The following is a 25,539-nucleotide window of genomic DNA, read 5'->3' as shown; positions in this document are numbered from 1 at the left end:
ATCCTTCCCATTGCCACTGTTCTAAAAATCCTCCCTAGCGCCGCCTGGGTATTAGGCGGCTGGTCATCGCCCCGATTAATGCCTAGGCATTTGAAAATTAAGAAATTATGCCTAGACCTACTGAGGCGCCCACCTAGCTTGCCAAGACCCGTTTAGGTTGCGAATCACTTAGACAGAAAATAAATAACTTTCATTTTGTATTTTATTTTTTTTAATAAATTGTAAAAGACTTGTTGAATACTTAAATGAACACACATTATATGCTTGTTTCCCATATTTTCATTATGTTCCAATAGATCATAATATATATATCATTCTATTTTGTAGTTTATGATGAAATTATATATATTGTAAGTATAAATATACACTTATTTACACGAAATATAATAGATTTAATTAAATCTGCTTAGTCCGCCTAGGTGCCTGCCTAGCCACTTAGACGCTAGACCCCCACCAACCCACCCCTGAATAGCGCCTAACATTTTTTAGAAACTGCCCATTGCTTAATGTAAATAATATCGTTGACAAGAGGCGGTGTCGGACCAAGCAACCAATGAAAAACCAGGAATTACTGTTAAGGGGATCGCTCTCCGTCTTTATTTCGACCCCTACTCTTCCTTAAAAACAAAGAAAGCCAGCAAAAGTGCACAGACGACAGGATTGCTCTCCTCTGTTTATATTATTCTTGTTCTTGTTGCTGCTCGCGTGCTGTGTTGTGTGGCCAGCGAGCCAATTACTAATTTCCCCTTCTCCTTCGAATTATAAATTACGCGCTCTCTCACTCTAACCCCCTTTTTTCCCTCTCTCTCTCTCTCCTCCCTATCTCCGTCGTGATTATCAACGCTGTTCATTGGCCATGGCGATCTGAGGGAAAGTCTGCGGCTTCTCTCCTCGCCATAATCTTTATCTCCTCCTCCCTCTAACAAGCAATCCGAGAGAAACCAAGAAAGAGAAGGACTGCCGTGAATTGTATATTATAATATATATTACAATTACACGAGCGTAATAATAAAAATGTCTGCATTGGATCCTCTCGATTCGCTCCTCTTTTCTCTCAGCAGAGCGTTCTGCAGCCCGCTAGCAGTTTTCGTTCAGATCCAGGTTTGTTTTTTTCCTTAAAATTTAGAGTTTTTTTCGCCATTTTATGTTTCGTTCAGATCCGGGTCCGTTTGGTTGCCGAGAAATTCACTTGAAAATTTTCTTTTCATTGGGTTTTAATTTTTTATTTGGGGTCGGGTCTGGGATGAATTGCTTGCCGGCATTTGAATTCGGCTTCTGGGATTGCGAAATTCTTCGATTCGAAGTTTGAATTCTTCAATTTTGATTTATGGCGGCAGTTTTTATTTTCGATTATTAAAAAAATTAAAATTAAAGCTTCATGCTTTCTGGCTTAAAAGTCATTTTCGTTATAGTTGTACAATGGAGGTCAAATATATGATTTCTGGGTGAGAGAAGTCAAAAATCCAGAAAATGAGGTTTGAACTGAAAAATTTAGACTGCTTTGGGATTGGGAGCTGTTATTGGCACTTCAAAAATCGGCTTACATTTCTCCTCGAGTTCGCATTTTCTTAGGCGATTCTTTGTGTTAGTTTCGAGTTGAATGATTAAGTTTTTCTTCATAAGAAGTTCAAATTACACTATTGGGTCTGAGATTTGGAAGCTCAATATCTCTGTGATATTAGATTAACGTAGTTAAACTATATTGTCTTTTGGTGGGCATGTCTAAATTTCCGTATTTGCGCTGTAGGGATGTCTAATCTGTTTGCTTCTTGCTTTCGGATGGGCTTGTGCGGCTTATGTCAGGTACTTGAGTTTATATTCCGACTTCAATGTAATATCAACTACTAGCATGGCCTCCGTGCTTGTTCAATGTTAAATTTCCTTTCTTTGCTTGATATTCAATGTTTTTCTTCCCGTTCTGTTTCCCCCCCTCAGGAATAGAGAGATTAATCGGATGAAGGATAGTATGCAACGAGGCAATAGCTTTGCTTTCCTTTGCCATGATATCACTGAACTTGAGCACTCAAATCAGCTCAAACTGCCAAGAGTAACAGTTGTTATGCCTTTGAAGGGATTTGGAGAACACAACTTACACAACTGGAGAACCCAGGTTAGAGGGACACTTTGCTTTGGGCTTGTCAATAAAAACAACATAAATTTATATATAAAATTATAAATCTTTCGATGGGGATGCTAAGAGTCTTCTTTGGTTTAGAGGGTCCGCTCTTGTGTGTTTATATTTTCTTGTTTGGGGAAAAAAGGAGTTGTTGAAACCATCAACACCTTTTAAATGATTAGATTATCTGGTGAAGTGTTCAAAATCCATGTGCTAACTGATTTAATAGGTTGAATCTGTATCCAAGGTTTTTTTCCATATGGTCTGAGCTGTTTTGTTTCATTAACGAACGCAGGTCACTTCTCTCTATGGTGGTCACTTAGAATTTATGTTTATCGTGGAAAGCACAGAAGACCCTGCTTATCATGCTGTATCTATGCTACTATCAGAGCTTAAGGTATATGCAACAATAATCATGGTTTCTTTAATATAAGAACATCCAGGACAAGTTATATAATATATGCTTGGAAGCATAAGTTTAATGGTAACATTTTTATGGTTGCATGTGTGCCCAGAATGATATGTTTTAAGTTTAACTTCATTTCCTTGCAGGATGAGGTTGATGCTAAGATTGTTGTGGCTGGTATTTCAACAACCTGTAGTCAGAAAATTCACAACCAATTGGTATGTACCTGATTAAAATAATTTACGGTTTGCTACCGTGCTGGTGCAATAGCAAGGTCTTGCACGGTTTATGTGTTATCTTATCAAATCATTATGTACCTATAATTGTTCTTTATGACAAGGTTCTTTTCTTTATGGAATACAGGAATATAAACTTATTACTAAGTCTTAGTAGTGTAGGGTATATGTCTACACTATCTAAGGCATCAGACTCATTGTTGTGTAAGGTTTCTTTTGAGGATTCATGTAGAATAAAAGGCAAAGGAAAGCTGCACTTAGAATTATATATGGAAATATGAGCTTTAGCCTTGTGGCCTACTCTGTTTAAATCTTTTTGCATACATGGTTTGAACTTTAAAGCATGACATTCTGTAGTGACTAATTATATCAATTACTAGATCGAAATGTCTTTTTGCAGATTGGAGTGGAGAAAATGCACAAGGCCAGCAAGTATGTATTGTTTTTGGATGACGATGTTAGGCTTCACCCTGGATCGATTGGAGCCCTAACCACGGAGATGGAGAAAAATCCTGATGTAAGATTTTTGTACGTTGATCCTATTTTATATGTGGTATGTTAGCTTTGGGTTCTGTTATGGTGTTAATTCTGTTTTAAATAATGTGCAGATATTTATCCAAACCGGATACCCCCTTGATTTGCCTTCGGGAAGCTTAGGGAGTTACTGCATTTATGAATACCATATGGTACCCACTTGTTCTTCAAAATGCACGTGTATATAATATTAGTGGTTATTTCTTGTATTTTATCTTAAGCTTCCTCCTATATGTTAATTGAAGTCTGACTCCTAGTCATATGCAATTTGTTTTGTACAGCCTTGCTCAATGGGCTTTGCTACTGGTGGAAGGACATTCTTTTTGTGGGGAGGATGCATGATGGTAGTAACCTTATATAAGTCCTGCGTGCACTAAATCGTCATGCTGCTTTAGTTGTTTTAAATTTCTTGCTGTTTTAACTGTTTTAAATTCTATGCAGATGCATGCAGATGATTTTAGACTCAACCGCTATGGAGTGGTCACAGGACTTAAAAATGGTGGTTACTCTGATGATATGACTCTTGCAGCTATAGCCGGTAATATACCCATTGAAGTTTTCTGTACTACCTGAAGGCTTAGATGCATTCATCTTGTCAATCTGATATAACTATCCTGCAAACTTATGCCATGTCTTGTGCATACCATTTCTTTTGGCTGTTCGAGTGTTAAATTAGTGCTCTCCCATTGTTTTTTTTTTTTCGTGTTTTTTAATCGTCTTTGGGGGGATATGTTTACAAGGGAAGGGAGACATTACATCAAGGATTTTTGCATGATTTGGTTCAGTGTGGTTTAAAGTGGCTATGTATTGTTGCTGATGTTATTGACCTTTTCCAGGTGCTCATAAAAGGCTCATCACATCACCTCCAGTTGCCGTTTTCCCCCATCCGCTTGCAAGTGATCTTACTTTTCCAAGGTTTGTAATGTACACTTGTTTTCTCAAAAAACAAAAAAAATGCAGTCATACTTCATGCTTACATCTTTTGACTTGTCCTGTAGGTATTGGAATTACTTGAGGAAGCAGACATTTGTGTTGGAATCATATACAACAACAGTTAACTGGATTATGAACCGTGCATTGTTTACCGTCCACTGCTATCTCTCATGGGGATTTGTAGCACCATTCTTAATGGCCATTATTCATATCACCGCAGCCCTACGAATGTATATTAAGGGGTATTCAATCGAGGAAACAACCTTCACTTTTCGTGGTGAGCACTCTAGTTTTCTCTTTTCGCCATTAATTTGACGCTTATTTTTATGCTCTTAAACGTTCATCCATCCTTTCTCAGGATTGAAACTGGTAGGCTGCCTAGCGACATGCACAATTATCGAACTTCTTTCGATGTGGAACTTGACCAGGATAGAAGTTCATCTATGCAACATGTTATCACCGGAGGCGACTAAACTCTCACTTGCTACTTACAACTGGAGCCTTGTAAGTGTCCATCTCTATACCCTTGAAACTCATTGCCTGTATCTTGAATGCTGTATATTATACGTACCAAAATATCCTGATCGAAGGTTTATATCAAAGTACCATAGAAAAATCAGAGTTTCGTGAGCTCTATCTTTTTATGTATGAAAATCCAAACTCCATATCTAGTTGGAGCTCTGGGGCGCCTTGATGATGGCTACTGAGTATTCTCTAATGTTCATGTACTGTTTTTTTATTTGGCAGGTATTTATTGCACTCATTGTAGATAATTTTTTGTACCCCGTCTCTGCCTTCCGTTCTCATTTCTCTCAGTCGATAAATTGGTCTGGTATTCGATATCACTTAAAGGATGGGAAGATATTCAAGGTATGCTGTCTAAGGCCTTTCTGCTTATAGCTTTAAGAACATTACAACTTCTGAGCTATATTTTCTGAAATATTTTGTATATTTTCACTGAAGATCGAACGAAGCAAGGATATGGGTCCAGTATATACGGATTTGGGAGGAAAGCATTTAGGGAAGAAAGGAGCTCCTCCGAAATTGTCATTCCTGAGCTCTTTGGCCAGAAGTTTGGCACAATGGCGCCAGCCGAAGAAATACGATATCTAGTGAATGCGATTGGAGAAAACACCTTTTGATTGGTTTGCCCAGCGTTTCAAGATCGGATGGGCGACGAGATTGTTAGAAGTAAAAAATATGTTGGGGTTAGATTAGTTGGCCATTCAATTATTGATTTATTGAAGTGTTTTTAGAAATTTTTGTCTCATTTTTTCGATACCCCTTCAATCCATTTGATTCTTCAGCCTCAAACCTACCTGCCTGCACCTTTTTGTTTTTAGTTATGTAATTTAAATTCTTATACATTTGAGATTTAAAGGATAGCAAGTAGAGATTTGATTCCATCTCCAGTGTTGCACCGTTGGCTCCTCCTCTTCATTTGCATCTTTAGTGAAAAACTTTGCGAGTTTGAATCGGAGTGCAAAATATAAGTGTTTTTTTCCTATGAAATACGAGTTTTGAAGGGCTTTCTTACAGATACAGCAGTGTTGCATGAAAAGAAAATGCAAAGAGAAGAATGGAATCTCAAAGTAATGACTCGAAGTTGGTCACAGCACCAGATCCCCGATACGAAGTCGTCCATCATGTCAAAGACTCGGGTAGTATGCTGCGGCCTAGAACACGAAAAGTATAGATAACAAGCAAATGTCAGGAGCATCATTGCTACAACCTTGCAAATGCAAAGAATGTGCCAATTTTAATAACCAGGAAAGATTTAAGGAAGAAGAAGAAAGTACCATATTTTGGGCCTCGTGGGATCACAAAGAAAGCTACCAGAAGGATAACCGCCACCAGCACCGCTGCGGCGATCATCATATCTCAAAGTTGAGCTCTTTACACCGCCGAGTCGAAATCCTAAAACCAAGCAATGAAAACAGATAAGAAAATGTGGTAAATGTCACATAATCTCAAGTTTTTGTTCAATTAAGTTAGACAAACACAGACGGTCGGATACGACAGGCATTGTTTGATTTGACATTTTTTTGCAATCAAGCAGTTTGCTAGGTTTCTAAGTGAGTACAAGTGACTCGAAAGACAGACTGGGTAAGTACGAGTTAACAGAATGTATTTGGAATTTCCCAGGCTTTTAGAGATCCTAGATTTTGATGCAGAGAGAGAGAGAGAGAGAGAGACCTGCAGATTGGAGTGGATTTTCCGGCGATGGCGACTGAGACATGGATGGCGGATTTCGGCATTGGAGAAGTTAAGAGGGAGAACTGTCTATAACTGCATTCAATTGGAATTTGAAGGGATTTTAATTCTTTTAAAGAATTTAGAGGTATTCAATCAAGATTTTAAGTGATTATTTGAAATTTAAGGTGTATTCAATTAGAATTTTAAGATAATTTATTAAAATCCTTAGAAATCCGGGTGTATTCAATTAGGATTTTAAAGAAGTTTATAACATTGCAGGTGTATTCAATTAGAAATTGATTTTAAAAATTTGAAAAAGTTGAGGAATTAGAGAGAATTAGAAAGATTTTGTAGTGTATTTTAAGCATCTACAAATCTCACATCTTCCTATGAGATTTCAAGGGAATTAAATCAAAATTTTATATGGAATATCTACAAATCAATTAAACTCCATAAAAATTCATTAAAGTCTCTCAAATTCTCAATGCAGTCTGTGTTGGTTTAGGGTGTAGGCCGTAAAGATTTGGGCCTAATGGGCCTAAATGGGCCCAGGCAAGAGAGAAGTTTTCTGTACATGAGATGGAAGTTTTGAACGAGGATATTTGACCATTCCATTTGGGTAGAGAACGAAAGTTACTAGCAACTGCAAGTTTTACATATATAAGTTATGTTATGTTGTCATATTATGAATTTCAATCATTGATATCTCACAACGTAAGTCTGATAAATGAAAATCTAATCATATTAAACACATCAACTAAGATATAGCCTATTATATGCACCATTATGATCCATAAGAGAGAATTTTAGTGTCAAATGAACTGAATGGTGGAAGAGTCGGTTGGCTAGTCACTCACATCCGCACCTACACTTAATACGCACTATTAGGGTTTATACACGAGAATTTGCATATCAACTAATACAATAAACTACTTGGCAGAAGATGAGACTACAAAATCAAGTGAATTTGATATTTTAATATATTAATATAATGTCATGTGATGAAAACTTGCACATGACAATATTTTGTCCAAAGTGACACCATCATTACAATAAACTCAGTTACTAAGTATGCCGATAAGAGAAATGCTAATAACGTTCTCACTTACCTTCTCATTTCATCATTCTCACTTCTACTCATGTCACATGCATTCTATTAGCATGCAAAACAAAAAAAATAATTACTGTTTGGTTGACAAACTCAAATTGTAATCATACTAACAAAAAAAAAAAAAAATAGTGAGATGTTAATATAATTAAAATTTTAGTTTTGAGTGCTAGTGGAGTACGCGTGGTATAAAAAAAAAGTGCAAAGTTAAAATGAAAAGATATTGAGAAGGTTGTCAGCATTCCAATATCGATTATATTAGATAAAACAAATACTAAGAAGACCCTAAAAAATGAGACTTTTTATGAACTATTTGCTAGTTCAAGTTTTTAACTAATGTTTTATAATGTTAATAAGAAAATTGACGTTAAATTATAAGACATTAGAAAGCGAATAATAAGTCTTCTTTTGTTGAAAATCTCCATAGCATTTCTCACTTGGGTTCACACTTCAGACTTTCTTTGGAAAATGCAATGTGTCTGGACTTTTATACTGATTATCCAGCATCATGCAGACAGTTGTCATCCTCCAAATTCTCCACTGAAAGCCTCACACAACTTTATTCTGATTCTTTGGGGTTAATGTAATTAATGCGTGTGGCTTTCAGTGGAGAATTTGGAGGATGACAAGGCATCAAATCCGCCTACAACTTTTCCTCTTAACCCATTACCTTTTCCCGATCATCTTCTTTCCAAGCCCTCGGTGAAACAAATACAGACAATTTCCTTCCCGGCATAGAAATGGGTTGCTTCAGTCGGTCACGCAGTCCTAAGCCCAAAACCTCCCCTCCCACCTCACCTCCGCCGCAGTACCAAACCCAGAACCCTACTCAGCAATACCAACAACCCAAAAACCTCCAGCAGCAAGTCCTCTTCCGAATCCCAGGATGCAAAGTCCACCTCATGGACGAAGGAGAAACCCTAGAGCTCGCAAACGGCGACTTCGTCCTCGAAAACATCTTGGAAAACAACGTCTCGCTCGCCACCATAATCAAAGTCGGCGAAGAAATTCAGTGGCCGTTGACAAATGACGAGCCGGTTGTGAAGCTCGACGCTTTGCACTATCTCTTCTCCCTCCCCATGAAAGACGGCGATCCTCTGAGCTACGGCGTGACATTTCCCGACCAATACGAAAGTAACTTGGGGTTTCTGGACTCGTATTTGAAAGAACACTCTTGCTTTAGTACCACATCGACCAAGAATAATAATAAGGGGGTTGATTGGAAGGAGTATGCTCCAAGGATTGAAGATTATAATAATGTGTTGGCCAAAGCAATTGCAGGAGGGACTGGTCAGATTGTGAGGGGAATCTTTATGTGTAGCAATGCTTACACCAATCAGGTTTTTTTTTTTTTTTTTTCAACAAGTGAAATAATTTTAGTATTTTACACAATATTTTTTGAATGAGAAAATTTAAGGCTGCTAAGAAATTTTAAAATGATGGAATTTTATTTTTAGAATTCGTGAATTTTCTTTTTTGATTAACTTAAAAAAACAATGAAATTTAAATATAAAATTTAATGTGTGTATAGTGTCATTAGTATGTAAATGAGTGATAATAGTTAGGAAATGTGCTAGTAATGGTGGTGGCAACGACGGTGATAATGGTGGATGATAGTGGCAGTAGTGATGAAGGTGGGTGTCAACGGCGGGGGCGATAACGATATGTGGTGGCGTGCGGCGGCAACCGCTATGGTGAGGATGATGGTGGGTGGTGGAGGTGGCCACTCATATTTGAGTTTTGTTGTATTTTTATTTTTATTTTTAAACTCTCTGAAAATTTTGAAATGACACTATTAACAATAATCTAAACATAGGAATTGGATGTCCTAAAAATTTCAAGTTTTTTTTTTTTTAGGCAAAATTTTTAAATTTCTACCTTTATGAATCCAAAAAGGAATTTATGCATGTCAATTTATAAATTATAACTTTTTTTTTTCTAAATTTCAAGTTTATTTCCCTCATCCAAAATTTAGGAGCCAAGAATTCAAACTTTGCTTTTTATGAAAAGCACGCCACTCTAGTCAATTTGGCTAAGCCAATAATTCTTTTTACCTTGAAAACAGTACGACGTGTAACCCAAGTTATAATCCCAATTTTACAAAGTTTCAATGGTCATAGATTTTACAAATTGAGGAACTGCACAACGTGCGAAACTGTAAAAATATGCCTTGAACCCTCCCCATTCTTTCAGCCCGTTCATTCACTTGTTTCTTAATCATGATTGAGGGAGTGTTTAAGTTTGACATACATTAAATTGTTGCAACACTTATATGGTTTGCATGTATGTCTGGGACGGTGTATGCTTGATACATGTTAGCTTATTCTGTGACAACTTAATCTAGCTTTGGGGTCTAATGATTATCTAACAAAATGAATCAATGAAATCTTTTTTTATTCTTTTCTCAAATGATCAGTTTCATCTCAATATTTCCGCAATTTGTTAAATACATGGTAAAATGTATAAGAAACATCATCTGGGTTGATTTCTTTTGAAGATCTAACAATAATTTGTATGATGGGAGAAGAAAACAGGTCCAAAAAGGAGGGGAAACGACATTGGCTCGTCCCGTGGAGGGGAAAAGTTATGTCAAAGAACAAGGAAGTAATAGCAGCGAAAGGTCTGCTGCGAAAAAGAAGAATGGAATCAACGTGAACTTAAAACGGTTAAACACATTTTCCTTGCATTATTTTGTGAGCGTGTATTGAAAAGTTCTCAAGTGAATGGATCTTTTGTGTTGCCATGATTCAGTGTGAAAAATTTGTCAAAGATGACATCAGAGCTGAGCAAATCTATGCTTGATGGGGTTGGTATTATGACCGGATCGGTGATGGGTCCGGTGGTTAATTCCCAAGCAGGGAAGGCATTCTTTGCCATGGTTCCGGGAGAGGTCCTCTTGGCTTCACTTGATGGCATCAGTAAGTTCAAATTCATACATTCTTCACGTCGAAAATTCTGCAATACATTGCGTTTTAGGATTTAGTAGACCGTCATATATGATGATTTCTTTCATCTAAAACATATAAATCTAGCCGTCATTTGAATGCATAGTTGAAAATTCTCTTCACATTGCCAAGGCTATATAAGAATCTACATATTGAAATATGGTTCATCCTGCAAACTGCAGATAAGATTTTGGATGCAGCTGAAGTTGCTGAGAAACAAGCTCTTTCTGCCACCTCAGGTGCTGCAACTAGAATGGTCAGCAACAGGTAATAATGGCCAATTATATAAACATGAACGCAAAATGTTAGACTTTACATTTGAAGAGTTTCGATTATTAGAACATGTACCCGTTACAAACTTTTAATAAAAAATAGAACTGGAGAGACACTATCCTACATGACAAAGCACTATAAATTGTGCTTATATACGACTTACAGTCTGAATAGTGTATTTCTGATTCTATTTTTTATTAAAAGATAATAACCAGTTCTACTTGTACATGTTTCCCGTTACTATATATATATACACAGTTGATTCTTGCATGTTAGTTGAATTGCTATTAATGTTGAGAAACTGCAGGTTTGGGGAGAGTGCAGGGGAGACAACCGAGGATGTGTTTGCAACAACAGGGCATATTGCTAACACTGCTTGGAACATCTTCAAAATTAGAAAGGCCATCAATCCAGCCTCATCTGTCAAAACAGGAGTACTCAAGAATGCTGCCAAAAGTAGAAACCAATATTCTTAAAAGCCATCAGTGATTCGTTAATTAGTGTTGGATATTTGATGGAGGTTGGGATAGCAATTAATATCTAAAGTTTGCTACTATGGATTGACTCTAATCTTGCTATTGTACTTATGCTTAACAAAAAACTGCATATTGGATGTGGGAATTTCAAGTTGAAACGCTCGTTCTTCTCCATCATTTCTTTCTTCCTTCCTTTTAAGAATATATAAGAAAATTTGATGCCTGATATCTCGCACTTGCCAGCATATGCGAGAGCAAAAATAGATATGTGTCTGCTAGTTAAAGTTAAAATTAGTAATCTAATACTTGAAAAAAGGTGGAACTATAATGATTTCATTATTTATCTCCCTTAATTTATCAGTTGTCATGTCAAGGATTGAAAACTATAGGAGGACTGATATTTTGTTTTATGTTATTTTATTAAGGTCTAAGTTTTCTTGTCTTCGAGGAATTAGGTTTGCTTATTCAATTACGTTTACTTATTTCATTAGGCTTGTATTTCTTTTTAACTTCATATGGAAAAAATACAACATTCAAGTTGTGTGAATTATCAGAGATTCTTGAAATTTGTAATAAATTCTTTATTTTTAATTAAGTAATGATTATATTTCTTTTTAGCGATTTTCTAGAAAAAAATTATTCAAACTTATATTGCTGTAGGCAGCTACATTCATGTTTGTTTGTTTTTGTTTTTTTAGTACAATCCATGTTTGTTAAATATAGGATAATTTTGACGTGAACGTACTTGAGTACTAATCATGTTAATCTGTAAGACATGGCGTGGTTGCAAATAACCAAAGCACGCTCAAATTGCGTTATGTCACATTGTGTTGTGTTGTGTTATAAGATTCTACAGTATAATCTCGAACTAATATCATTTGTACATCAATCATTAATTGGATTAAGATCCTCTTCCTTTCTCTTTGCATTCTCTTCCATCTTCTTCTTTCACATTTTTTATTTTGTCTTTTTCTTTCTATAAAAAATTAATATAAAATATTAACATAACATAACTATAACGGTTCAAATAGGAGGTAAATGAAGGGAAATGAAGGAAAAAAAGAAGGGAGGAATCCTACTGCTCATTAATTTTTATTTTTTTTTTGAGAAACTGGATCCGATTAAAACCAAGGCAAAGATGCCAAAGGAACAAGAGAAGCCTACCTAGAGGCAAACAACAGAGGAACCCGGGTAATGCAAGGTGTTGAAGGAATCTGACGCAACCAACAAACAACAAGCGTCACCCCTCCGATTACCACAGCTAACTCAAAGAGGACAAGGAAGTCCATCATTACATAATACATGAACCAAAGAAGATGACGGCCTATCGACCCAAGTAAAATCGCACATCTTCCTATTTCTTTGCGACGCTAAACAATCCGCCGTCGTATTGGCTGATCTTGGAGTCCAAGACCAGCGACAGTCTTGAAAGGAATCTTCAAGCAGTTTACACTTCGTCAACACTGGAAAAGCCTCACACCTGCCATTTGAAATCTTACCCTTAAGGCAAGAAATAGAATCCTGGGAATCAGATTCAATCACAACAAAATTGAACCCCATAGCAACACCCATCTCACAGCCATGACGGATCGCAATCGCCTCTGCCTCAGCCACACTGCAGTTCTAACTCTCATAACTCCCAACCGCCGCCGCTATTTTCGACGAAATTAAGAAACAGAGTCTCCCAGAAGGGCCTGAACTCCAAATTCCGATTTCAATGGAAGACGACAACAGCACAAAACAGCTTCGCATATGCAGGGCGGCGAGGACAATAAAACGACGGCAGAATACCCTTTTCAACGCTCTTAAATCAATCTACGACGACTCAATCTTTGTCGGCGAAATCTCCCATCTCTGGTCGGACCTCCCTCTCCTCGCCAACCTCCGCTCCGGCCTTTGGTATTCTCCTACTGCCAACTTCCACTCCACCTGTTACTTCAAATCCACCGACGGCCACACAAACAACTGGCCCGTCAACACCTCCCGAGTCCCGCCTCAACCTCCACGTCGCCCAACTTGCCGGTAACGTGCACCGTAGCTCCTTGCACCTCCCCACGTTCAATATTTTTTAGGGGTTGTATTCGGGATTTTAAATGATTTTTTTAATTCTTTTAATGAATTGAGAGGTATTTAATCATGATTTTAAGGGATTCTTTGAAATTCAATGTGTATTCAATCAATATTTTAAGATAGTTTATTAAAATTCATAGAAATCCGGAAATATTCAATTAGAATTTTAGAGAAGTTTATAACATTCCAATTGTATTCAATTAGAATTAGAATTGAGAGAATTTGGAAAAGTTGAGAAATTAGAGAGAATTGGAGATATTTTGTAGTGTATTTTAAACACTCACAAATCTCACATCTTCTCATGAGATTTCAAGAGAATTGAATCAAAATTTTACATAGAATATCTACAAATCAATTAAACTCCGTAAAAATCTATGGATTTATAAATTTATTAAAATCTCTCAAATTCTCAATTGAATACAAAGGTGGATTGTCTGCCTTTCCATTTCTATTTTTATGTGGTCACGATTAAGTCACGTAAATATTTTATATTGATTTTTTTATAAAAATAATAAAACATTTTTTTATAAAAATAATAAACAAAAATAATAAGAATATAAAATGCTGACGTGACTTAACGTAACCACACAAACAGAAGATGATGAGAAGAGTATGAAAATGAAAATGCAGACAATTCACCTCCATTTAATACACCCCCCTTTGTTTACTTTCTCTTAGTTTTTTAATTTTTTAATTTTTTTTGTTTGAACTGGGTAGGACAGAAAATAGGGTGCTTGATTGTGGATGCGACTCGGAAGGGGAAGCGATTTCCAGACAGCGTGTCGAAGACGATACCGATTTGGACATGTGTTTTGAATCGGGCGATTTATAAGGTTTGAAGAAAGATCGTCAGAGTGATTTGTTCAATGATGGGGTGAGTTGAAATTGAAAACAAAGAGAAAAAATGTAGTAATTTGGTGTAGTTTTGAATTATGCATTAGTCTAGACAGTTAGAGAATTTGATGTGTTTTGCGAGTTTATCTTGTCCTAGTTGGATTGTAGTGTGATAAACATGTTTGGGACGGCTTTTGAAGGAAGCACATATGTTTAGAAGTGTTTTACATGTTGAAGTTTTTAAATATACTTGAAAAAGCATTGGAAGTGCTTCCCGAAGAAGCAACTAATAAAACTAAAAAGTGCATTTAAGACGCATTCTGTCATACTGTGTCTTAAGCAGTTTTTGTTGTCTAAAACTGCACTTGGCCATTTCCGAAGTAGTACCAAACATGCCCTTAATTGGGTCAGTTTGCTTGCTTTGTTTCTTTGAGCACTTCCGATGTTTTACCATCTTTGCCCAAATTTTATAGTTTTCAAAATATTGACCCTTTATTCTTAAAATTTACTTGCTTTTGAACAGGAGTTAAGTACTTCTGGTGAACATTCTGAAGATAATGGACAGATCAATTTGGATTGGGATTGTTCCTTGCATCTTCCTCTTTGGCTTTCAGAAAAAGAGAAGGCTTCTATCGAGGATCGATTAGACGAATGGACCCAACGGTCAGTAGCTAGCGGAGCTGACGTTGCCTCCCTTGCTTCTTTATTGAAAAAGCCGTTGCGCCCTCTATGGATATCACGAAAGACTGATTTGGTTGAACGAACTTCCGGACCATGATGTTGGATAGTGGCCAAATTAGTGGCCAAATTAGTGGCCAAGTGGACAACAAGCCAACTCTCCTTTCGACTATTAAACAAAGAAAAGTTTGGTGGACATCATCATGACTAAAAACACAATGATGATGTTTGTTGAAAAGAAAAAGGAAGGTCATGATGATGTTTGTAAAGGAATGATTATTCCTTTACTTTGGATTTTTTATTGGTTTATTCGGCTCCTTCCTTTGCAACTTGACAAAAGAGCTTTTCTTTTGGTATTTTCTAAGGCAGCAGCAGCTGCTATATGTTTGAGGAGAAGCCAAGAGAAGAAAAGTGTAGGGAGCGGCAGATGAGAGAAACCAGGGAGAGCATTCGGTTCTCCCATTTGAATATGAGCTGCTCATTCCCACCATTTGTAATAATCCTATTTTGTTAGTAATCACTCAATCAAAGATGTTGGTGCTACTTGTGTAGCTTTTGGGAGAGAAGGATTTTGATATGTGTTTCTTCTTCTTCATTTGTTTCTTAGTTTAAGTGAGAGCTATTGGTTGTATGTGAGATTTGGGTTTGAGAGTTAAAACTCTATTTGTAATCTCCTTTTGATATTAGTGGAATTTCCTCGCCGTCTCGGAACTGGACGTAGGCTTATGCCGAATCAGTATAAATCCTTGTGTCTTTTGGATTATTTGTTTTGTCATATTTTGCCGTTGTAGCTTATTGGTTTCATATTTGACGCTTCCGCACAACACATGAATCATGGGATTTCACACCCATCATTCTTGTTTCTGCCTCTGCCTCCGATGGTGTTGTACGACACAGGACTAGTTCAGAATTTAGCTGGAATTACGTAGCAGGAGCCGGCGATGATGGAAGAAAGCTGGGCAAGGGGTTTAACACCCACCCTCTTCTGGAATCATGCCTATGATATTATAAATGCCTGGCCTGTTTTGTGTAACCAGATGGTAGCTGATATAGTTGAGAAGGATCAAGTTTATCGTGCTCGAAGGGGACAAATTGCTCCTCAGGCTTCTGTCAACACTCCGAATTTGGTAGAAAACTCGGTTCATTGTTTGCACATCACTTGACGTTGCCTTTGGATATTTCAAACACAAATATGGATTTCTTCAACCGGTATGTTCAAAACTACTTATGGTTTGTTAGCATCCAAATTCAACCAGACCCTTAATTTTTGGCTCTATTTATCAGTGCCTGTGAATGTTATGTGTTCATATTTTATCTGCCTTCCAAAACTCTTTTGTTACTCATTGCTATCTAGCTTATGTCAACAACATTATGTATTTGTTAATTCATTTGGCTTACCCTTCGGTCTACCTTATTTGTTGCAGCTGCAGTATGTAAAGTTAATTGCATACTAAATTGGGACCAAGAGTCGATCTCTGCTTCTCATCAAAATGCTAAAGCATATATGCATCTTCCTATGGTGGTGAGTTCAAAAGAATATTAGGATAACATTCTTGTTTTCATTTTCATTGTGTAATTGTTCGACTAACTTTTCACTTTCCTTGGCAGACATCAAAGTTTGATCGGTTTACCTTGTTTAATAATCTCCCTTCTGCTCTGAACTTTGCAAAGTTGAATCTAAGTGAAGGGAAGACCCTCCTAATTTGGTGCCATAACGGTATAAGACTTCACATAACATCGCATTTTGATGGAGCTCTTTTTTTCATATATGGAATCTCAAGAACTTTTAGTTTCTCTGAAGTGATTGTGCTTAAGTACAAATGCAGGCTTAAGAGTCGATATAGCCATGTTGATCTGTTACTAGCCCTTGCTGAACTTAGTTGAAAACGATATACATTCTTATAAATATACTTTATGAAACTTATACGACATATATAGAGAGAGAGAGAGAATAAATAATGTTCTTCAATGTTTGATTATTAGTTTTCTTTGTTATTGGATTACCATTAGGGTCTTCTAATATTTTCCAATATCCTCAATATCCTCATTATTCCAGGGGAAGATTCAGCTTATGTGTATGTCTTGCAATCTTGACTTCATTATTTGATGATAGAGGTATGCCTTCTTATACTGCTAGAAATATCTTCGACTTCGAATTTGATGGGTTTTATTGTTTTCTCGTTGAGTGTAAACCATTGAGCGTATCTTCTTATTTCATAAATAAACTTGTTCTCTATCAAAACAAGGGATGATGTTCTTGTGCTTCTTATTTCCTGAAGAGGTGTTTAGATTAGACGTAGTGCATGATCCCCGCCCCCTCATCCCTTTTCAATTACACATATTTGTCTAAGCTAGCTTGTAGTAGTAAATGATTCGTTCTCTCTGTGTCTGTGGTTTAAATATTTGTTTATTGTCCTGGATCTTCAATATTGATTCATGTTTTACTGCTGCACTACCAGCATTTATTCTTTTCCAGGAAAGTTGTAATGACACTTTGTTCGAGCATTTTCTGACATTATGACAATTTCATTAGGAACCTTTGATGGTGGAAGATTCTTCAGTGATACATGCATTACAAAATTGGAAATGCGGAGAAGACTCGTAACTATCTGTAAATATGTAGTAAATGCCAGGCCTTCAAGAGGAAACCTGAAGCAGGTTTTCGGTTTTCTTAATGGCTGAAAAGAGCTGGTGCAACAAGACTGCTTAGACCTTAACTCGCAGAATTAGTTCGACTAGATTTTCAAAGCATCTGTGCCGAAAATATACAAGTTGCATCCTTTTCTGGCTATACCTGCAAAGCTGTGATATGTTGCGATTTTGAGAGGGAGGCATGGAGTTCGTATAAATGAGTAAGAATTGTGACAAAGAAATGGAAACGTGCGTTGGAGAATAAAGAATTGGCGGCTCCCGTTGCGAAGAGTAGAGTTAGATTCATTCACATTCATTCGTTTTGCACTCTCGTGCATTCTTAAGTAGGAGAGATTTTTCAATGTGATCGATATACAGGATGGTACACCACGTGTCATTATACAAATGATGAAATATGTGTGCTAAAAAGTTAATAACTTAAAAAATAAAATTTTTCATTACTTCTATTAAAACATTTGGTGTATCACTTGTGTTCGCGTCACAATTAAAAAGTTCTCCAAAAAGTAGCTGCTAACTTCATGGCAGAACATGTTTGTTGTAAGTCTTTATTAACAACTCTTGGATTTCATTAAACCACTTTGAGGTTGAGCTGTTTATGACTAAAATGTTGTGTGTAAACTGTAAAGCCTAGTTCTTTTGACATGACACAACATATTGTAAGTTGTTGAAGCTCAACTGGTTAAAAGATTTACTCCTTCACCCGAGGTCATATGTTTGATTCCACCCTCTCACAATAACTCTTGTAATAAACCACGGAAAGGTCAAAAAAATTTGGTTTGTACACTTCCGTGGAATAGGTACTAGAATTATTTTTATTTTTTCGTATGTTCACGAATTTCTAACTGCTTGTGCGCTTATACCAAGTGTTGAATTAAAAACAAAAAATGTAGATTTCACGTTAAATTCGTAATCTAATACATGAAAAGTTAAGAATAAAATCTTAGAATCAATTACAATGACTATTGGTTCCAGACCCTTTTTTTTTTTTTTTTTCTCTATGACTAACATATCCTAAACCTAAAGATCAAGAATGTGGAGTTGGTATCATGGGCCCAATAAAAAGGTTAAGAAATTATGATATGTGCACTTACGCGGAGGAGGTACTTGAATTATTTCGATTTTTCCCTATGTTTACTACCATGGCTATTGGTTCCATACCCATTTTCTTTCTCTTTCTCGATTTATGACTAACATATCCTAAACCGAAAGATAAAAAATATAATATTATGATCAAGAATGTGGAGTTGGTATCATGGGCCCAATAAAAAGGCTTTACTTTAGTGATCTTTTCTTTTGCTTTGCCATGATTAGACGACACAGAGAATGATGGTGGATGGTTTGAAGTAGCATATAAACAGAGCAATCCAGTATTTTTTGCCCCCTTCAAAGCTTAAACCTAACCCGCACCACAAATGGTGGTGCTCCCTTAATCCCACCTTGGCCCATTAATCACACCCTTAGCTACTTTTACTTAAGCTACAACTAGTTTTTTGCCACACGCTCGTGCATGTAACAAGTTACTCTTTTACATCTTATTCTTTACTTATTTTTGTTTAAAATATATATTTTTACTCAAAAATTAAAGAAATAAGGGGTAAAAAATGCCCACTGCGTGGATAGTTTTGTTATGTTGGCTTGAATAATTTTTTTTTTTAAAAATTAAAATGTTTTATCCCATAGAATATTCCCTGTATTGCTCGTGAGTCGTGACAAAGAAAAAGGAGTGCAGTTCTTTTTTATATCTCTATTTTTTTTTTGTCAAGTATTTTGTATCTCTATATGATGTGATGGAAAGGTCTCACTCACATTTTCAGATTGGAAATAATCGTCATCTTTGCATCTTTCTTTTTCTTTCTGTGTCGTCATCTTTGTATTTTCAAGGAGGTCCCTACTCCGTACGCACGTAAAATTAATATTTCATGCTTATATTTATTTTATGGAACTATTTATATATAAAAAGCTATAAAATCCTAACATTTCTTTGTCAACTTTTACTTTACTGTATATAATCATAGGTGGGCGAACATTGAACAGTCCCGACCAGAGAAACTTGCGGACTGCGATTAAAGAGCGTAGGACCAACCTCTTTCTTTTCATTTTTCTTGTCATCAGTAGGCTATTAGTTCATGACGTTGATGTCTTAATAATTAGGATATGTTTGATCGAATACCAAATAAATCCATACGTATGCATCTCTAGGTTAAATTTTGATACGTATCATGCACATAATCTTTTTGGTTTCGTAAACAAAATATATAAAAACTTTTCAATAATTTTTCTAGTTTTGCCATGTCTAGGTTAAATTTTGACATATATAATTTTAAGATTTGTCGTGGATTTTTGTGGTAATTTATTTTAATTATTTAAAAAATTATATTAATTAAGACCATGCCATAGTCCATTTCAAGTTAAAAAGATTTTCTAGTTCATTTAGAAAAGAACGGTTGTTGTCAATCTCAAAATTTTTATTTTCAATATCAAAATATATGGAATAATTGTCCCTATTACTATCCTTAACGAAAAAAAGTGTTAAAGTGTCATCAGATATGCAATTTCAAAGGTATCTATCGCCAACTAAATGATCAACATTACTCTAATTAGACTTGTCACTAAAATTTAAAATGTCTTTATCCATTTTGTTTGTACCATACTTGACCAATCCCGAAACTACCGAGCACCGGCCAACGCTATACTGTCAAGGACCCAGAAGAGTTCCCCTCCGACCAGGAGGCCAATCACTACTCGACACGTGTCAAGATTAGAAGCCAATCAGAGCGCAGCACGTGTCGACATCAAGAACCAATCATAACATGACACATGTCAATGTGACAAAGCTACAAGTTTTTCTATAAATAGGGGTCATTCCCCCACAATATTGCCTAATGCCATTTTGTGTTAAATCATTCACAAGAACTCACTAAATTGAGAGCTTGATCCTTTGTACTTGTGTAAGCCCTTCACTACTAATAAGAACTCCTCTACTCCGTGGACGTAGCCAATCTGGGTGAACCACGTACATCCTGTGTTTGCTTCTCTGTCTCTATTCATTTACGTACTTATCCTCACTAGTGACTGAAGCAACCAAGCAACCAAGCGAAGGTCACAAAACCTGACACTTTCTGTTGTACCAAAGTCTTCCCTGATTTTGTGCATCAACATTTGGCGCCGTCTGTGGGAAACGACACTTATTCCTACTCTCTTCAGCTGTGTCAAGCTGGTTTCTATCATTCGTACACTTTCTTTTGATCAGGCATCCCTCTCCAGCATGGGAAGCGAAGGAAGCCACAGCACACAGAATGACACCCCCTTGCACATAGTGCGAAACAACGAAAGAAGGAAGGAAAACGAGTTCTTCTTCAAGCTAAAGTCGATGAGTTGGAAGCTCAGAACAACAAGATAGCAATGAGGAATGAGGTCCTCCAGGAGCAATATGAGAAGCTCTTCGAGACACTCCACGAAGCTAGGCAAGCTCAGACACGCGAGCTTGTTGCCCCCGTGGAAGTCAACCATCAACTGGGTGCCCTCCAACATGGAGGGTCACATGCATTCGACATAGATATCCCTGATAGGGAACAGATTACCCATCGACTTGATAATCAACATGAGGCTTCTCTTAACCCAGTTGCTTCGACCCGAACCATGAGAAGTGGAGGGAGACACCTCTTTGCTGAAGGGGCAGAAGGATCGAAAGCCGTCTTTCGCGATTGTCGGATTTTCCTAAAGCAACGTCGAGAGAATTCCATCCATATAAGCTCAAAGATTAATGACCCAAGGATTTCTGAGAGACTCGGTCCCCTGCCACGGCCCAAGCCGGCCACCAATTTGGGGAAGGGGCAACAAGTCCCAGAGAGACATGAGGGTACAGGGGACTCAGAGGTGTTCCGACAGACATACCCTGGAAGCCAGTACAGCGAGTCCAGGGAAAAATCACATGCCCTTGATCAAACCTTCCTAATTCCAAGAGGAGATGGAGATTTACGAAAGAAAGCTCCAGTGACACATAACTCCGCTCAGGACCCCCTTGTCCTACAACTTCTTGAGGAAGTAAACAAGTTGAAGGCTGAACGTCAGGCTGAAATACCTGACTGGAACCAACCCAGGCCTGGCCCTCTTACAAGGAGTATCCTCAACACCCCCCTTCAAGCAAAGACAAAGAAAAAGCTTGGCTTGCAACTTTATACTGGAAAAGAGGACCCGATTGAGCACCTTAACCTCTTTGAATCCACCATGGCATACCGGATGCACACCGACGAAGAGCGATGTCTTCTCTTCCCCTCCACCCTCTCTAGTGAAGCTCTAAATTGGTATTGTCGTCTTACACCTGAGACGGTAGACTCATTTGAGGAATTGAGGAAACTATTTGTTTCCCAACACATTTTCCAAACCGATCGCTTGCACTCTGCAGATGACTTGTACACTATCCGCCAGAAGCCAGACGAGTCATTACGTATGTATGTTGGCCGCTTCAGCCATGAATACTCCCGGTGTGCCGAGGCAGACGACAAGACTGCCCTCAAAGCCTTCACGGCAGGCCTACGTGATTGTTTCTTTAAATACATGATCAATGCCAATACTTGGAAGACTTACTCTGAGGTGATGGCGCAGGCTTATAACCATGCCTCCGCCGAGGCAAAGACATATCAGGAGAAACCCCCTACAACCATCCTTTATCAACAAGTGGGAGGTGGAAGCCAGACTCACCTAAATGAGAAGACCTCGACTTTCCAAACAGCAGTGGCACCTCCCCATGCCTTGCATAATGCTTCACCGAATCAACAGACATATCAATTTCAAGGCAAGAGGAAGGATTTCCATCCTCACCACTCTCATTTCAGTAAAAAGAGTAAGGGACACTATCCCGATAACCAAGGGTATCGCCACAATAGCGCTCGCCCCCAGGCAGTCAATGCAGTGGGTCAAACCCGCGTCAAGGGTATCGCCACAATAGCGAGGTTTTAGCCTGCCATACTTAAGGTGTCTTACGCCTGCCGAGGCGGAAATCGTCCTTCGGGAAATACATGAGGGAGTCTGTGGAGATCATGCTGGATCTCGGTCCCTAGCACACAAGACTTTTCGCCAAGGATATTACTGGCCAACACTCCACCAGGATGCCATCAAAGTATCCCGCTCATGTGACAAATGTCAACGATATGCAACTATTCCTCATTCCCCTCCAGAGCCTCTTACTCCTATGATCAGCCCTTGGCCCTTCACCCAGTGGGGACTTGATTTGATCGGCCCAATGCCGGCAGGGAAGGGCAAAGTCTGTTACGCAGTCGTTGCAGTGGACTACTTCACAAAGTGGGCCGAAGTAGAACCCTTGGCAACCATTACTGAGGCAAAGATAGAAGACTTCGTGTGGAAGAACATCCTTTGTAGATTCGGCATTCCCAATGCGATAGTCACTGACAATGGGCGACAGTTTGACAACAAGAAGTTCAGGTTGTTCTGCTCTAAGTTCAACATCAACTTATGCTTTGCCTCTCCAGCTCATCCCCAGTCTAATGGACAAGTTGAGGCCATCAACAAAATAATCAAGCGCACTTTGAAAACCAGCTTGGACAAAGCTAAAGGCTGTTGGCCAGAATTTGTACCCCAAGTTCTTTGGTCATATCGCACTTCATATCGGACTTCAACAGGAGAAACTCCATTCTCACTTGCCTTTGGCACAGAGGCGGTTGTCCCTGTTGAGCTCGAGCAAGCAACATTCCGAGTCCAGAACTACATTCAAAGTGAAAATGACAAACAACTCACCCTCAACTTGGATTTAGTCGAGGAACACAGAAACCAAGCTCACTTGAGGAATGTCGCCTACAAGCAGCGCATCTCCAACTATTATGACTCTAGGGTCAAGCCTCGTTCTTTCAAAATAGGAGACTGGGTCTTAAAGAAAAGATTACTCTGCGACAGAGTCCCGAGTGAAGGCACACTTAGTCCAAACTGGGATGGACCGTATGAAGTCATTGGCATCAGTCGCCCTGGCTCTTACACACTTAGAAGCTCTGATGGCAAGACCCTTGGCCATCCATGGAACGCTGATCACTTGAAGTACTACTACAAATAGACTCACGATGTACAAGTGTTGAGCTATAGCCGTTCGGCATCCTATGTAATGAAGGCCATTTGGCAATGAATTCAATAAAGAGGTAATTTAGCCAACTCAGCCCTCACTCTTTTACATTCATAGCAAGCGATGCCAGAACTCTTCTCAATCAGAAAGCAATCCGTCTTCCACAGTCACTACAAAACAAGCAAATGAAGACCGTGTCAAGCGCCAAAAAAAAAAAAAAAAAAAAAAAACAGCTTCATCCAAAAAGCTTCACCCGAAAAGCTTCACCTCCAAAGCTTCACCCACAAAGCTTCACCTAAAAAGCTTCACCCAAAAAGCTTCACCCGAAAAGCTTCACCTCCAAAGCTTCACCCACAAAGCTTCACCTAAAAAGCTTCACCCACAAAGCTTCACCCAAAAAGCTTCACCCAAAAAGCTTCACCTCCAAAGCTTCACCCACAAAGCTTCACCTAAAAAGCTTCACCCACAAAGCTTCACCTAAAAAGCTTCACCCAACAAGCTTCACCCGAAAAGCTTCACCTCCAAAGCTTCACCCACAAAGCTTCACCTAAAAAGCTTCACCCACAAAGCTTCACCCAAAAAAAAAACTTCACCCGAAAAGCTTCACTTAAAAAAGCTTCACCTACAAAGCTTCACCTAAAAAATCTTCACCTAGAAAGCTCCCTCTACATACTTTCACCATCAAAGCTTCACCATCAAAGCTTCACCTAGAAAGCTTCATCTACAAAGCTTCACCATCAAAGCTTCACCTAGAAAGCTTCATCTACAAAGCTTCATCTACAAAGCTTCACCATCAAAGCTTCACCTAGAAAGCTTCAACACCAAAGCTTCACCTACAAAGCTTCAACACAAAACCTTGCTCCAAATAAACAAATTTTGTTCACAAAACCCAAGATGCCCTTGAACTTGTACAAAAACACTTGGGTAAACATAAACATTTTTTGTTTTACACCCACAAGGGCCCAAAATTTTCCTTCTTATTTATTCACTTATATATGTTCCCAAACATATTATAATAGATCCAACAACAAGCCAAAGTCCCAAGTTTCATAATGGACAAAAGTACAAGCAATTCATCAATAATGAAGGTGCTACAAAAATTGGAATCTGCCCCAAAATAGAAATCCAACCCAAGAGACTTTTTCTCTCTCTCCCTCTTCCGCCTCCTTTCATCTATCAAATTTCTGCAACCTCTGCTCTTCTCCAATGGAGCTAAATTTTGGACACCCTATAGTTCTTGAGCATATGAACAACTTTCAAGAAGGAACCATTTCTGTTTGAGCGACGGAAATTAAAGTGTTGAAGCTCCAAACATGATAGTCGGCTTCTTGCAGATTTCGAAGCTGTTGTGATGTTTCGAAGATCTGGAAATATTTAACCGTTAGTTCATCCTGAATTTTTGATATGTTATGAAAGAGTCGATGAGGAACAACTTCAATGAAGAAAGCATACCGATCTGAACAAGAGAAAATGGAGTTTCGAAGCTCACAACAAATCTGACGGGTTGACAGAAAAATAATAACCAGTCATTCATCATACCTGAGTTTCTTGAGTTATACAGCTCCGAGGGATCTCAAATTTGGATATGTTGTAGTTCACAAGCTGAGGAACAACTTCAATGAAGAAAGCATACCGATCTGAACAAGAGAAAATGGAGTTTCGAAGCTCACAACAAATCTGACGGGTTGACAGAAAAATAATAACCAGTCATTCATCATACCTGAGTTTCTTGAGTTATACAGCTCCGAGGGATCTCAAATTTGGATATGTTGTAGTTCACAAGCTGAGGAACAACTTCAATGAAGAAAGCATGCTGATCTGAGCAAGAGAAAATAGAGTTTCAAAGCTCACAACAAATCTGACGGGTTGACAGACAAATGATAAACAGTCACTCATCATACCTGGATTTCTGGAGTTGTACTGCTCCGATGGCTCTCCAATTTGGATATGTTGTAGTTAAGGAATTAACGAACAACTTTCATGAAGACAACTTTGTGATTCGACCTACAGAT

The 25,539-nt window shown here is 38.0% G+C and overlaps 3 protein-coding genes and 1 pseudogene across 3 annotated transcripts; 3 read left to right on the top strand and 1 right to left on the bottom strand.

Annotated features, from left to right (window-relative positions):
• The first annotated feature begins 609 nt into the window (after positions 1–609).
• On the top strand, positions 610–5,631 carry LOC126605487 (uncharacterized). Its single transcript, XM_050272899.1, has 14 exons — positions 610–1,101; positions 1,748–1,803; positions 1,936–2,110; positions 2,412–2,513; positions 2,669–2,740; positions 3,159–3,275; positions 3,367–3,444; positions 3,574–3,636; positions 3,734–3,830; positions 4,129–4,207; positions 4,291–4,502; positions 4,584–4,729; positions 4,973–5,095; positions 5,189–5,631. Exons 1-14 carry the CDS (start codon positions 1,015–1,017, stop codon positions 5,336–5,338), a joined length of 1,557 nt encoding a protein of 518 aa, XP_050128856.1. The 5' UTR covers positions 610–1,014; the 3' UTR covers positions 5,339–5,631.
• A 71-nt stretch (positions 5,632–5,702) lies between these two features.
• On the bottom strand, positions 5,703–6,537 carry LOC126605488 (uncharacterized). The gene is made up of 3 exons (XM_050272900.1): positions 6,422–6,537; positions 6,025–6,142; positions 5,703–5,901 (listed from the first exon to the last, which is right to left on the bottom strand). The coding sequence occupies exons 1-3, from the start codon at positions 6,462–6,464 to the stop codon at positions 5,730–5,732; spliced, it is 333 nt and encodes a 110-aa protein (XP_050128857.1). The 5' UTR covers positions 6,465–6,537; the 3' UTR covers positions 5,703–5,729.
• A 1,591-nt stretch (positions 6,538–8,128) lies between these two features.
• On the top strand, positions 8,129–11,381 carry LOC126601258 (senescence/dehydration-associated protein At4g35985, chloroplastic-like). Its single transcript, XM_050267943.1, has 5 exons — positions 8,129–8,869; positions 10,064–10,194; positions 10,281–10,447; positions 10,657–10,741; positions 11,055–11,381. Exons 1-5 carry the CDS (start codon positions 8,270–8,272, stop codon positions 11,221–11,223), a joined length of 1,152 nt encoding a protein of 383 aa, XP_050123900.1. The 5' UTR covers positions 8,129–8,269; the 3' UTR covers positions 11,224–11,381.
• Positions 11,382–12,651: 1,270 nt separating this feature from the next.
• LOC126601971 (uncharacterized) lies at positions 12,652–18,180 on the top strand (annotated as a pseudogene).
• The last annotated feature ends 7,359 nt before the right edge of the window (positions 18,181–25,539 follow it).

Source organism: Malus sylvestris, chromosome 15, assembly GCF_916048215.2.
Source record: "Malus sylvestris chromosome 15, drMalSylv7.2, whole genome shotgun sequence".
In the NCBI taxonomy this organism is placed as follows: domain Eukaryota; kingdom Viridiplantae; phylum Streptophyta; class Magnoliopsida; order Rosales; family Rosaceae; genus Malus; species Malus sylvestris.
The sequence above is the reverse complement of the archived record's forward strand: the minus strand, read 5'-3'. Positions and strand labels throughout refer to the sequence as shown.

What these genes read in the sequence shown, in the direction of transcription:
- LOC126605487 (XM_050272899.1), top strand. Translation starts at nt 1,015, where the DNA reads ATGTCTGCATTGGATCCTCTCGATTCGCTCCTCTTTTCTCTCAGCAGA. An exon ending in GCTTGTGCGGCTTATGTCAG is followed by an intron (nt 1,804 to 1,935) that starts GTACTTGAGTTT and finishes TCCCCCCCTCAG; the next exon opens with GAATAGAGAGATTAATCGGA. An exon ending in AACAACCTTCACTTTTCGTG is followed by an intron (nt 4,503 to 4,583) that starts GTGAGCACTCTA and finishes ATCCTTTCTCAG; the next exon opens with GATTGAAACTGGTAGGCTGC.
- LOC126605488 (XM_050272900.1), bottom strand. Translation starts at nt 6,464, where the DNA reads ATGTCTCAGTCGCCATCGCCGGAAAATCCACTCCAATCTGCAG. An exon ending in AAATCCACTCCAATCTGCAG is followed by an intron (nt 6,143 to 6,421) that starts GTCTCTCTCTCT and finishes GCTTGGTTTTAG; the next exon opens with GATTTCGACTCGGCGGTGTA. An exon ending in CCCACGAGGCCCAAAATATG is followed by an intron (nt 5,902 to 6,024) that starts GTACTTTCTTCT and finishes TTCGTGTTCTAG; the next exon opens with GCCGCAGCATACTACCCGAG.
- LOC126601258 (XM_050267943.1), top strand. Translation starts at nt 8,270, where the DNA reads ATGGGTTGCTTCAGTCGGTCACGCAGTCCTAAGCCCAAAACCTCCCCT. An exon ending in ATCAACGTGAACTTAAAACG is followed by an intron (nt 10,195 to 10,280) that starts GTTAAACACATT and finishes GCCATGATTCAG; the next exon opens with TGTGAAAAATTTGTCAAAGA. An exon ending in GGCTTCACTTGATGGCATCA is followed by an intron (nt 10,448 to 10,656) that starts GTAAGTTCAAAT and finishes TGCAAACTGCAG; the next exon opens with ATAAGATTTTGGATGCAGCT.